This window comes from Corythoichthys intestinalis, chromosome 19 (genome assembly GCF_030265065.1).
Source record: "Corythoichthys intestinalis isolate RoL2023-P3 chromosome 19, ASM3026506v1, whole genome shotgun sequence".
Taxonomy (NCBI): Eukaryota; Metazoa; Chordata; class Actinopteri; order Syngnathiformes; family Syngnathidae; genus Corythoichthys; species Corythoichthys intestinalis.
The window spans coordinates 15,115,356-15,129,177 of record NC_080413.1 but is presented as its reverse complement, the minus strand read 5'-3'; the positions used below and the strand labels follow the sequence as shown (position 1 = coordinate 15,129,177).

General features: G+C 41.8%; 2 protein-coding genes across 8 annotated transcripts in view; one reads left to right on the top strand and one right to left on the bottom strand.

Moving 5' to 3' along the window:
* Nucleotides 1–2,247: 2,247 nt before the first annotated feature.
* Nucleotides 2,248–13,822, bottom strand: part of LOC130907320 (F-box only protein 30-like) — a 40,481-nt gene continuing 28,906 nt past the window's right edge. For 2 of the 6 annotated variants that reach the window (XM_057822249.1, XM_057822248.1), the window contains exons 2-3: nt 4,996–6,771; nt 2,248–3,596 (exon numbers count right to left, since the gene is read on the bottom strand). In XM_057822249.1, coding sequence (XP_057678232.1) covers nt 3,390–3,596; nt 4,996–6,762 — 1,974 coding nt within the window. In that variant the 5' untranslated portion in view covers nt 6,763–6,771 and the 3' untranslated portion in view covers nt 2,248–3,389. Of the gene's footprint in view, nt 3,597–4,995; nt 6,775–8,085; nt 8,554–13,822 lie in introns of those variants that run through there. The other 4 variants (XM_057822247.1, XM_057822244.1, XM_057822243.1 and 1 more) reach the window with 4 other exon arrangements.
* The window catches only part of grm1a (glutamate receptor, metabotropic 1a), an 82,678-nt gene continuing 80,467 nt past the window's right edge, over nt 11,612–13,822 (top strand). Inside the window, exon 1 of one of the 2 annotated variants that reach the window (XM_057822242.1) lies at nt 11,612–12,389. In XM_057822242.1, the coding sequence (XP_057678225.1) occupies nt 12,197–12,389 (193 nt within the window). In that variant the 5' untranslated portion in view covers nt 11,612–12,196. The remainder of the gene's footprint in view (nt 12,390–13,822) is intronic. The other variant, XM_057822241.1, reaches the window with a different exon arrangement.

Sequence of the window (13,822 nt, the reverse complement as noted above, 5' to 3'; positions counted from 1 at the left end):
AACATTCTGTTAAAGCGATCCATTGATTGAAAGATATATGCTAATAAAAGTTATTGAAATTTTAGATTAAAACCCCTCTTAATGTTTTGTTTTAATAAAATTTGTAAAATTTTCAATCAAAAAATAAACTAATAGGTCGCCATTGTTGATGTCAATAATTACACAATTCTCATGGTCATAAAATCAGTCGCACCCAAGCGCTAGCAGAGGGCGACAAAACTCCAAAAAACACAAGTAACAAGTGCACATGACCCTTGTCATTTTAATCTGTTTGAGCGGGGCATATGCGTTAATTGCCTCAAATATTTTAACGCGATTAATTAAAAAAATTAATTACCGCCCGTTAACGCGATGATTTTGACAGCCCTAATATATATATATATATATATATATATATATATATATATATATGTCTATATGTATTATTTTTTTGTCATTATTTATTTAGTTTTTTTCAAACTGCATTTTTCCATCCAGAGTGAGGGGGCACACTTTAAATATATTAAAGTGATATAGGCATCTTTGAGTGAACTTCGAGTAAAATTCAAGTATCTTGAGGCCGGGCTGAGTGTCCTCTTTTTTGGAAATCAAAATATGGTCACCCTACTTAATTATAAACCGCACCGGCCAAATTGAATCTCTGCCTGGGCTGCCGGCCACGGGAATGGGGGGAGGTCGGGGCTCCGGTCTCACATCGCCCCACGGCGGCTCCTCGGCGTTCTCCTGCTTCCGACTTCCCCTCTCTTCTTTAACTGGGTATCAGCCCTGTGCTCCGCCACGGATCGCTGGCTGGGCGGCGTATCGGCTGATGTTGCCTGCTACAGCGGGGGACCCTGCCTTGCCCTGGGCTTGGTGGGCCGCTGGGGGCCCTTGGCGTGCCGTGTCGGCTGGGGGGCTGCGGCTGCTGTTCGTGGCCCGGGTGGGCGGACAGGGTTGGGGACGGGCGTTCCTTTGCTGGGCTGCGGGATGAGGGATGGGCTGCGCTGCCCCCCCCCCCTCCCCAGGGCCCGCCCTAACTTCCCTGGCTTGCTGGGTGGGGGCCTTGGCCCTGTGTCGGCGCCCGCGTGGCGTCTCCGCTCATCTGCGTGGCTGCTGTGTGCCTGGCGGGGCCCGCGTGCGGCTGGATGTTATTGGGCGCGCTCAGGCGAGGGGTCCCGGTGCCGGGGCGGCGTAGGGTCGGTCGCCAATGGGCTTACACTCACTAGGGATTCGCACGGTTACTGGGTTCTAAATCAAAGAAATGATTTGTGTACACTCTACCCCTTTCTATCACTTAGCTTATAGACTCCCCCACCTTCTTCCCCCTCTTTCCCTGGTCAACAGGCCCCCCACATGGTGTCAACCGGAAATACATTTAGCTGACGATAGCACCAACATATTAGTAGTTAGTGTAGTTAGGCGTTCAATGTATTTCTTGTTGTTGTGTTTCTTCACTTTCTTCTGTTGTTTCTTTTCTTCTGTTCCCCCATAACCCCTTCCTGTTCGCTGTTTTGTCATAATAAATGAGGTATGTTGAATGACCACAAAGGGAGTATGTCAGACTCTCATTGTGAAAAATTAAAACTGTTCAGACTATCCGGGCACTTAGACTTCCATTCTCCGTGTCAAACAGCTGAGCAGGACAGGTAAAAAATAAATAAAGAAATAAAATAAAAAATAAAAAACAGGTCACTACATTTGCAAAGATTTATAATCCACTTAACCTTGCCTTCTAAATTTGAGTAATAGCAGTTAACAGCTAGTGCTAGCCCTTACATAGCAGCTTTTCAGTAGCTTACTGTGGCAATTAAGTCCTCCGAGTGCCAGATGAAAACGGCTAATCAACGCTAGCATCGCGTTCTCTTTTCGTAGCAAATAGTGGATGCCCATCCAATTAAAAGTGTTTTTGTAGGAGCATATATTATCAGATGGATCCATGTTCATCTATAAAATGAGTGTGCGTTTCTGTGGAAAAGTAGACGCCGATTTTTGAGTTCCACGGCGATATCCAATTAAATGCCTAGTTTTTCCAGTCACTCACACCTTTGAATATGATACCACAGTTGTGGCTCTGTTGTACAATTAGCGTCTTCAGTGGACAAACTGAAACTCCGCTCACCGTTTTGGCGGTGCTCTTGAGCGTTTTATGGTCCACATCTTCAATCCTTGGTTCTCGTTCAGATGTTGGTGTCGCTTTTGAAAGCTAAGGTTAGAAAAACACTACGTATATCCATCTTGTTTCTTCTGTCCTCAGGTGGTTTTGGCTAAGCAAAGCAAATGACCGTCTGTAAGGTGCTAGTCACATGATCTGTTCGAAATTTAATTTTGACCCATTGTAAAATATATTTTTTGTTTATTTCATTCATTTCTGTTGTTTTATTACTTGCAACTTTTATAGACAACATTTTACCAGCAAAGTCCTAATTTTAAATTCATGTATTGGAAATACATTACATGCAATGACAAATTCGGCCACCGTGAGGGTGGGTATGGCCCTCCTAATCTTCGCGTATGGGGGGGCAGTATTTTAGCAGGAACCAATAACAAACCATATGTTAAAGTTACAATAGTAAAATGGAGTATAGGCTAAATATGCATCTGTGAATTACATTGTTTTTCAGGTAACTATAGCCTAAAAAATACAACAGGCTGTCAGGAGTTAGAATGAAAATAAAACACATTAGTCCCATTTGAGTAGAAGTCGTCGGCCCAGCCAAACTATGAAAAAAAATATATATATATGCGCGATTTATAATCTGGCAAATACGGTAATAATGGTTTGACTCGGATAAGGAGAAAGAAAATGAGGTAAAAATATACTGCAATTCACATTTTAGAAGGTAGTTCTTTAATTCAACCTATCATGAATGTGAAACAAATGAAGTCATTACTATACTTGGTAAAACAAAATCACACGATGGCTTAATGGGTCCACATTCAAACAATATATAGACCAACATTCATAGTCACACACAGCACTTTAATCATTTATCCAATATATGGTCTCCATGTTATTATGCATATTTTACTTAGCAGTAATACACTTTGGTGAGGTTTCACATCTAACCAAATGAGTCACTCATGTTGGCAGTAGTGTTATTTCATTAAGGCAATAAAGTGTACTGACAAAAAAATGGTGATGCGGTGATACTCGGCTTTCAGCTTAAAATTTTAAGAATGAATTTACATTGTGCTAAAACCTTTTACAGGTTCACTTAATTTAACCTGAAAACTCGATAGCCCATAAAATTTTGCAAGTACTGTATGTTGTTTCCTTCAAACTTTATTAATAGTTCCTGTGGTAGGACAAGTAATGCACCACATGCATTGTTTTCCAGCCATTTAGTGTGCTACATTTTCTTTTGGAGTGCATTTCAGGTACAGTGCTTTCATTTTCCTACATTCCCTTACTAAGAATCCTCGCTAGTGTTGAAATATTTGGAGAGTGCTAAAGTGCTAAAGGGACTCAGGACGTGACGCAGGCCGGGGAGGGGCACCGGCTTGGTCTGGCGATCCACCGTGTTGTACTGGCATTTCTTCAAGTGGTTCGACATGCTGGGGACGTCTGTGAAGCCCCACCTCAGCACTGGGCTGAATGCGGTGCTGAACCGCCATACCTGCAGCCAAACAACAAAAATATCTTACCATATGTATGTTAGGTTAATATAAAACTCTAAATCACAGGTGTCAAACTCGCAGCTCGTGGGACAGCTCAGGCCCGCCATGTCATTTTGTGCGGCCCGCAAAATAAATGAGGACATGTGCATCGACCGTTTCTTGTTAAAATGTTTAAGTGTACAATTGGTGCCCGGGTTATGACGTACTTGACTTAAGCGATTTTCGACGCCGGAGTCTCATCCGCCATTTTGTCCCCAGTTGTAGTTTTTTTTAGTCGCATAAAAAGTACCTTGTTGCACCTCACAGTATCGTATTTTTATGTTTAGTTTATTAATATGATGTGTTCCGTCCTCACTAAATGAAGTCGTTCAGCTTTACAGACTGCAAACAGGGCAATTGTGCTTTTTGAAATTTTTACTTCCTTGACTTATGACAATTTGTAAAGCTGTAACACACATACGTACACTTACTGTATGTTCAAAACAACAGGCATTGTAACCACACACTTGACACAAAACAATTGATGTTCAACCATCCATCTATTGTGATCAATATGTCAATTTAGTAGAATGAATTTGCCTTATTTGCCTAACAAACGTCCGCTATCTTAAATGCTACGAATGCTAACATTTTTAAAATTCTCAAAGCAAATCACGCACACATAACTCCACAAACAGTAGCTCTACACTAAATTGCAAATGCATACACCAACATATATTAGTTGAAACAACTTACAGCCTGATGTGGAACAAACCAGAGCGCATCTATCCTTTATCAATGTCAGACGTCTGAGTCTGCTCCTCAGTCATACAAGTTGACAGTCCAGCCAGACCCAATGCTGCCACCAGAGAGCAGTGTATCCTCCATCATTAAACATAATACAATACTTTTGGACTTTTTGGATAGTTATTTTGAGATTTAGTGTTACTTAAATTGTTCATTCTGGTTACGTCGCCAGCGTAGGAACGGAACTCTTTCCTAACCCGGGGTCTACCTGTATATAAAATTTCGGTATGCCAGAAAACAGAATATTTAGTGTTTTTTTTGTTTTGTTTTTTTTAATCTTGATTTTTTTTTTTTAATTTAAAAATAAAAGTAGAGGTTTCACCCTTTTTTTAATTAAGAAAAAATAAAATAAGAAAGTATTTGTATTTATGAGGCAAAAAAAAATTAGGATGGTTTTGAGGTCAACAATGCACAACAATTTATCGACTACCAATATAGTTGGCAGCCGTGGGCCATTTACCCTAAAAAATGTAACTGTTCCTTCCGAAACCAATGAATTTTGCTAAAAGTAGCCCAAATTTGATCAGCATGCCCAATGGATTTCTCTCCTGTAGGGATGGGTTTGACACCCTGCTCTAAATTGTCTAACAAATCAACCAGAAAAGAACTCACTTTATGTTTAACCTGCCAGGTTATGTGACCACTAGAGTCTTGCCTCCTCTCCCACCGTAGCTCTACAATGCCTCTGCTCTTGAGGAGACAGGCGCACACTTCTCTCATGGTCCGTGACACCAAAGACAGTTGGCACAGGCTGAAGCCATCAAGGAAACCAGCTATGTGCCTCAGTATTTCATTGGGGAGCCTGCTGAACTGGTCCGACTGGGAATCGCCTGATAATTTGGTATCTGGATGAGGAAGCACCCCGAAGGACCTCAGGTGCCTGTCGTGGACCACCTTCGCACCTGGCGCGCTGGGGTAAAACCTCCGCTGGGAGAAGGTGCAGCCATAAAAGGCTAGAGGGCAGCGGTGCTCCATCCAGCCATTGAGGCCAGCGTGAATGTCGCCGTGGACGTTGTTGAAATGCGAGGGAAATTCATCCCTGCGGAAGGACTGCGCGCACACAAAGGGGAACATGTGCTGGTAGCGGGTGCTCCTGGGGAAGTAGTAGTTGTTAATGTCCGCCTCGACCTTCAGGGCTTCCAGAACCAAGCTAAGGCGGAGAGTGTGGAAGGGGCTAGGGGACGAGATCTGCGGGGAAGCGTGATCGCAGGCGGACGCGGAGGCCATATCGCCGACCCTTGTGTTAGTGACCAAAACTGCTGCCGGGAATGGGAACGTCTGCGTTCCCGAGTGGACGTAGCCGTTATCCATGCAGAGTGTATCAGATATCCTCTTGCAGTCTTTGGACTCCTCTAAGCAGAAAATCAGGGCAGCTGTGATCAAGTCGATTTCTCCAAGTCCCACGAGGTCATCCTCCTGCTCCAGGTCAGAGGTGTCCACTGCTTTGTCCTGTGTCTTGGTTCCCCATTGATTGGCAGGGGTAGGTATCTGCTCTTGCGGTTTGTGGTTTTCCAGAGCTGGCTCCCTTTCTTGCAGCAAAGGGGACATCACCACATCCTGAGGAGTCACCAAGTCGTCTTGTGCCACTATTTCGAGGCAGGCTTTTGTTAATGAACTCGTTTCTTTCTCCATAGTCTCGTCTGCTGTTCGTATGTTTTGAAGCTGCACCAGTCCTTCCAGTTTGCTGGCCTGCAAAGCGGCTTCCGCTTTTACACCTTCAGCAAGGCTATCGGAAGAGTTTGAGCCACTAACCAACTCCAAAGCCGTGGCTAAGCTCCTCGCTGTCTCTACAGTGGCCTCATACAGTTTGGTGTACTGCTGTTCGTTCATTGCGTTTATACCGTTGGCGATGCGCTCTTTCCCCGTGGCCGAATGCAACTCCATCAGCGCGGACAACTCCAGTTCCGTCACTCTGACAATCCTATCCGGGGGGCTGAACCAGCTACCATGGACGGTGGGCGTGATGGCTATTAACTTGAGTGATTCCAGCAAAGTGCGCTGGTCCTGGAGGGCGAGGGCCATGTCCAGTTGCTCCGCCTCCTTCACGCCACGACTCAAGCGCTCGTAAGATGAGTAGTCTGTACAGCTGACCGGCCAGCGGTTCCACTCCATGGTGCAGCACACCACCCCAGCCGGACACAACGGCAGATGCGCAGATATCTGGTTGCGCATCATGTTGGCGGGACATCCGTAGGCGCTGTTCAAACAGGGCACCCTCACTAGCGGACATAGGAGGTTGTGTTCTTCAACTTTGCACAAGTGAAATACTGCGCCGCACACTAAATTACAGCCGGTGAGATCACAGGAAACGCCTGGCTGAGGTCTGACCATGCATCCTCGGTTGACACAAGTCATGCAGTGAGCATGCTCCTCAGCCATCTTGAGGGCCTGCTGAATAAAGGGACAAAGGTTTATTCATTTTCTATGAAGCTTTTCCTCGTTAGGGACAAAATTACCCAACTTAACAACATTTAAGATTATAAACAACTGCTGATGATTGAAAGTACAGAGTATGTAAATTTATATATGAACAGGGTGACTATATTTTGATTTCTAAAAAAAAAAGGACACTCAGCCCGGCCTCAAGATACTTGAATTTTACTCGAAGTTCACTCAAAGATGCCTATATCACTTATATTTAAAGTGTGCCCCCTCACTCTGGATGGAAAAATGCAGTTTGAAAAAAAAATAATGACTTAAAATAATGCAGACCCATTGAAATGTAGTCCAGTCAATACACATACACACAGTAGGCTTTGTGCCAACTAAACATGTTTATAAATTACTATCACGACAATTGTCCTTGACAAATTGTTATTCCCATTAAATTGTTCTCATTCAATGTTCTAGATTGCACACAAACAAAAACCGAAATAAAATGACAAACTATTCAATCAGCATGTTTCCAAACATAGCAGTTCAAAACTACATTTCCCATAATGCCTAGCGCGGTTTAGCTTACTGATAGCTAGCTCAGGCAAATTTCAAACTTTGCTATGAAAGTTTACAATCATCGGCAGTGTGCCGATGCGACACCAAACGGGATTTTACAGTCAAAGCTCCGACAGAAGTCAACAGTTGCCATTATATACGTATTTATCATTAAAAAAAAAAAAAACAAAACAGGCATTGTGGCCAAATCGTCAACCCAGTAGATGGCGATAATGCCTCATGATAGGGGTAAACTGCCAACAAAAACAAGAACTACTACTACTTCCCTCCATTCTAGTAGGAGCCATGTCAACTGCTGCCACCCAGCGGCCGGAGGGATCTCTTCAAATTGGTCCCGTGAAAAATCATAAAAACCGGACATTTTTATGAATTTATAAAACCCGCCCGGACCACGAGGACACTATGTGAAAGTAGGACTTGTCCGGGCAAAAGAGGACGTTTGGTCACCCTATATATTAAGTGCAGAGGTTGACTCAATTGATGCCGTTTGTCGTTTTATTTGAAACTAATAACTAGAAGTAGCCACAACAACAGTACAAAGTTCGAGTAAAGTACTTCCGCGACTACTCTCAATATGAGACACCATAATGATACATTCGCTACTTAAATGATAAATTTACATAAGCGGTCCTAACTTTTGCTGCCTTTCAAGTTGAGCATATAGTTCAATTTTATTTAAACTAAGCGCAAAGGGCTCATTAAAAGCTAAACTAATGTCGGTTTTAACTCTAAACTCGTTCAGATACTCACTTTTTTAAATCATGACCAGCGTCGCTAACCTTGGCTAACAACAACTAGCATTGTCGGAAGTTTCCCTGTTCCGCTCCATGCTAACTTGCGAAATAAAAACAACATCCGCGGACGGAGCGGGGAGTTGCTCACCGTTTCTTTTTCAAACTATGCGTTCGACTGGACAACAGTAAATCCAGCGGTGGGGTAGTTTGTGAAGGATTATTAATACACTCATCCGCTCCCGGACTTCCTCGTCTAAACGAAACGAGTCACGTGACCGGTAAAGTTATACTGGTTAACCTAGCTATTAACTTGTAAAATGCGAAGTACAATTAATCTTGAGATTTTTATTTATATTAATAAACCAAAAAAAGTTAAGTCCGCGCGTTAGTGTTATTTCGCAAATGCGAAAAATGTCGGGTACTGTTATCTTCTGTGATTGACGCGAAACCTCTCATTGATTTCCTTGGCCCGCTGTGCTGACACGTCAACAAGGGGGCCATCTTTGTCAGGGCAATAAAAAGCGTCTTGATTTTTGAGTGAAGAGACTTATATGAGGCTTTTGTTTGTGGACATGGGGTGTAGGGCATTTAAAATGTAAAGGAAGCCAGGATACTACGTGACGTGTTACTATAAAGTTTGAATTTTTATTTGACATTTTTGGGAGTATAAATCGTAAATATCACATACATAGATCTAGGTGTGGAATGCGCGCTGTAAACTGGACGTTGTAGCCGTTATTACTTGTCGGCCATTTTATATCAGTGCTAATCTAGTCTACGGAGCGTCTGCTTTGAAACAAGGACACATTTTCAGTCGATTTTTAAAGGGCTTGCTTTTGCGTAAATTTCAGAGATAAAGTAAATCAACCACTTGCTTGAAAAAAATAATAGATGTATTTTTTTCCCCAACATGCAGCCTGAATCAGCCACGTTATATACCGGCAGGTGACTGATGCAGCCGTCGAACACTTTTCGCATCTAGTTCTATATGTATGTGATATACTAGTCCTTCTAAAAAAATTAGCATATTGTGATGAAGTTCATTATTTTCTGTAATGTACTGATAAACATTAGACTTTCATATATTTTAGATTCATTACACACAACCAGTGTTGTTAATTTTACTTTAAAAAAGTAATTAATTACAGTTACAAATTACTTCTCCCAAAAAGTAATTGCGTTAGTAACTCAGTTACCTGAATTAAAGAGTAATTAGTTACTTGGCAAAGTTACTAGTGATAATTTTCATGTTTTGTTTTTTTTTTCCTCAAAAAAAAAAAAAAAAAAACAACAAAAAAAAAGGTCACACAATGTGAAGTTTAAAGGGTTTTTGGGACAATTGGCCCTAGCCCAATTCTTTACCCTCCACTTAACTACACACAAGGGTATTGCGATAACTAGATAGTAACCTTTGCTATGTGTGGAAGTCATTTAAAGTTGTGACTCAACCGTTAAAGTTGTTAAAATTGCTCCCGCTATTGCATCAGTTCCCTTCTGTCTACTTTCAACATGTGTAAGTTTTAAAACTGTTTCATCATTTAAATATAGATTTAAGTCAAGATTTTGCCGATGTAGGACTATTTTAGATTAAAAAAAAAAAAAAGTAGGTCCGCTGGGAAGGATCTCTACAACAGAGCCTTCCTGAGAGGTCTACTGCTTTAAGAAGGCAGCTGTTTACTAACGCATGTAGTCCTTAAACATGTTGCCAATGCAGCTGTGTCTAACATTTGCATCTAGTTCTATAATATGTGATATCTTATTGCCGTTAGTAACGCCGTTATATTGTAACGCCGTTATTAACAGCACTGCACACAACTGAAGTAGTTCAAACCTTTTATTGTTTTAATATTGATGATTTTGGCAAAGAAGTCAAGAAAATAAGAATCCCTGTCTAAAAAAAATTTGCACATTTCATCCGACCAATACAAAAAGTGTTTTTTAATACAAAAAAAGTCACCCTTCAATTAATTATATCAGCTATGCACTCAATACTTAGTCGGGAGTCTTTTTGCAGAAATGACTGCTTCAATGCGGCGTGGTATGTAGGCAATCAGGCCTGTGGCACTGCTGAGGTGTTATAGAGGCCCAGGATGCTTCGATAGCGGCCTTAAACTCATCCACAGTGTTGGTCAGGTGTCTCTCAACTTCCTCTTCACAATATCCCCCAGATTCTCTATGGGGTTCAGGTCAGGAGAGGTGGCAGGCCAATTGAGCACAGTAATGCCACGGTCAGTAAACCATTTAGCAGTGGTTTTGGCACTGTGAGCAGGTGCCAGGTCGTGCTGAAAAATGAAATCTTTACCTCCATAAAGCTTTTCAGCAGATGGAAGCATGAAGTGCTCCAAAATCTCCTGATAGCTAGCTAGCTGCCTTGACCCTGACCCCGCAGTAGACCAACACCAGCGTCTGACATGGCACCCCAGACCATCACTGACTGTGGGTACTTGACACTGAACTTCAGGAATTTTGGCATTTCCTTCTCCACAGTCTTCCTCCAAACTCTGGCACCTTGATTTCCGAATGACATGTAAAATTTGGTCAAATCTGAAAAAAGACTTTGGACTACTGAACAACAGTCCAGTGCTGCTTCTCTGTTGTCCAGGTCAGGCGCTTCTGCCGCTTTTTCACGTTCAAAAGTGGCTTGACCTGGGGAATGCAGCACCTGCAGCCCATTTCCAGCACACGCCTGTGCACGGTGGGTCTGGAATCTGCCCTTCTCCACAATCTGTCTCAGGGTGCAGTCACCTCTTGTGGTTGTGCAGCGTTTCATGCCACACTTTTTCCTTCCCACAGACTTCCCACTGAGGTGCCTTGGTACAGCACTCTGGAAACAGCCTATTCTCTCAGAAATTTCTTTCTGTGTCTTAGCCTCTTCCTTGAGGGTGTCAATTATGGCCTTCTGGACAGCAGTCAGGTCGGCAGTCTTGCCCATGATTGCGGTTTTGAGTAATCAACCAGGCTAGTTTTTAAAAGCCTCAGGAATCTTTCGCAGGGGTTTTGAGTTAATTCGTTGATTCAGATGATTAGTAGTTTCTTTAGAGTACCTTTTCATGACATGCTAATTTTTTTAGATAAGGACGTTTTTCTTGACTTTTTTTTTTTGCCAAAATCATCAATATTAAAACAATAAAAGGCTTAAAGTACTTCAGTTGTGTGTAATGAATCGAAAATATATGAAAGTCTAATGTTTATCATTACATTACAGAAAATAATGAACTTTATCACAATATGCAACTTTTTTGAGAAGGACTAGTATATGGTGTTATTACCAACTCAAAAGACGTCCTAATATAAATGGATATTTTGACGCTCTGAAGTCCTCAGGAAAAACAGTAGTAAGTTGTGCGACTATATTACGAGTTGCAATGTTCCATAGCTCCCACGCGAGGTCAGTGTTGTGCCGTTTGTGCAGGTGATGATTCCAATCACAAAAGATGCCGTTTTGCTAAAGACGTTGGTCTGCGTATGAACACTAGGTGGCGATAGGAAACTGCCTTCTGCTGTCTGCTGTCCTTGGTGCTGAAACTCAATTGACGCCCTCCTCGACCCCTCCCCATCCCGCAGAAGCTGTCACCATTCAAAATCCTCACAAGTCAAAGTAAGGACGCTCCACGTCATTCACGTCTGTTTGTTGCTGACGTCATTCATAGTTCTGAAATTGTGTACTGTCATATATGATTATTTCATTGGTCTAAATGCTTTTTCTCCCTCGTAACAGATATGTTAATGATGTGGGTGAGGGACATATGGAGAGAAGATGAGGCCAAGAGAAAGACTGAGAGTGGGGGCAATAGCGAAAGGGAGAAAAAAGAGAAAGAAAGTGAGGGTTCAGAGAGAAGCAAAAGACAATGCTTTAATTGGTGTAGGGAAAAAAAAGCTGTTTTGGAAGAGAAATGGTGTGACAGAGAGCTAGAGTAATAGAGACAAAACAAAAATCAATGGTTAAGATTCAGAAAGCGATCTACAGTTAAAAGAGTAAAGGAAAGAGATACAGATGAGGGAGAGTGAGTTCTGGTGAATGTCTGTGTCGAGAGGGAGTGAGAGCCATGGGGTGTGAGACGGCAACGGAAGATAGAAAAAGAGATGGGGTTAAAAGAGAGATGCTGTAAGAGATAGTGAATCGTTATATGTTAAAAGAGTGGGTGAGTGAGAGAACGCTACAGTGTGAGGAAGAGAGCTATGGTGTGTTTGTGAGAAAGCAAATGAGAGAGCTAGGGAGAGAGAGAGCGGGCGAGAGGAGAGAGCGAACCAGTGCGATAGAGCAACACGCGCTCAAGAAGACGAGGGAAGGAGGGCAAGCAGTATGTCTCGAGGATTCAGGTAAGTTTTGACGCTTCCCGACACCCTTTCGTCACATTTGCATGTACGCGAACGCCGGTGGGAAAAAACGCAAGGGAAAACTGGAGAGTCTCGCGTTTGAGGGCCACCTCGGTGGGGAAAAGGAGCCGATGAGATGCGGCGTGACAATTCCACGGACGCGTTTTTCCTCTTTGCGCTGTCCACAGTTCTGGAATTCGGCTCCAGTCTCAATGGAAGAGCCGGCGCCTCGCGCTCGAAATAAGCAGAGGACTGACATATGTGAAAACACGCGTGCTAAGGCAGTGGATGCAGGTGCGAATCTGGACCGAGGCGGCTGTTTTGTCATGTTGTCTCATTCAAACCATTTTCCTTGCTGTGTTCACAAGGCTTTCTGTATCACTATTCTGGAAGGCTGACACAAAAAAAGAAAAGAAAAAGTCAGAATTACATTCATGACTAGACATCAATGGCATTGAAAAATGAACATTCATAGCCAGTCCTCCCAGATTAAATGATTTGGATACCTCTTGTTGCTAAGTGAATGGCAGGCAATGAGTTAAATACCATGAATTAATAAAAATTGTTTACCAAAAAAAAAAAAAAAATCAACTCGAGTGTTTTTGTGGGCCATGACTAGAGTGTATTTCTATTTGTATTAATTTTATTAATTCATACTTTTTGTATTTATGGTAAATACAAAATAAATATTAATCATAAGAGAACAATATAATTATTATTGAGGTCTGATGTCAACATGTGTACACATTATATTTTGGGTCATGTAGGCCACAATATTAACTTTTTGTATACAAGTGTGCTCTACATGAGCCAAAATGTGATGTCCATTTGCAGTATGTAGATGCAAGGTCTTTATAGGGATAACTTAAAAATAACCCTGTCATGCATGAATTATTGTTTTATTGGTTTTTTTTAACCCATACTGGGCACTCATTTAACTCTTTGGCTGAAAGTGACGGCGCTATTCATTTGCCTCACCCAGTCACAATGGATTGGACGTCTAGTGCCGTCAATGGCACTGAAACGTGAGCATTTACAGCCAGTTTTTCTGGTTAATTGAACTAACGTTTAGCACCATCAATGTCATGCAATGAGTTAAATACAGAGGAAAAAACACCTTTAGATAATGAATTATATGAAAATATCACATAAATAAAATGATCATACAACCAAAAGGTTGTCATGTAAATGTGACATTATATGAAAAACGTAATAAGAAGTGAAAAAGATGAAAAAAAATTCTGTAGATAATGTCATGAAAAGTGTTAATTAAATAATAGAAAATGTGCTTAAAGGAGAAAGAGCTCATGTTCAAATAATACCCATGAAATTTCCAAAAGGTATGGTGTTAAGTGACTTTAAAGAAAAAGTGAAAGTGTGTTATGTAAATTCATAATTGGAGGCAAACAAGTCACAATATTAAGTGAAAAAGTCAT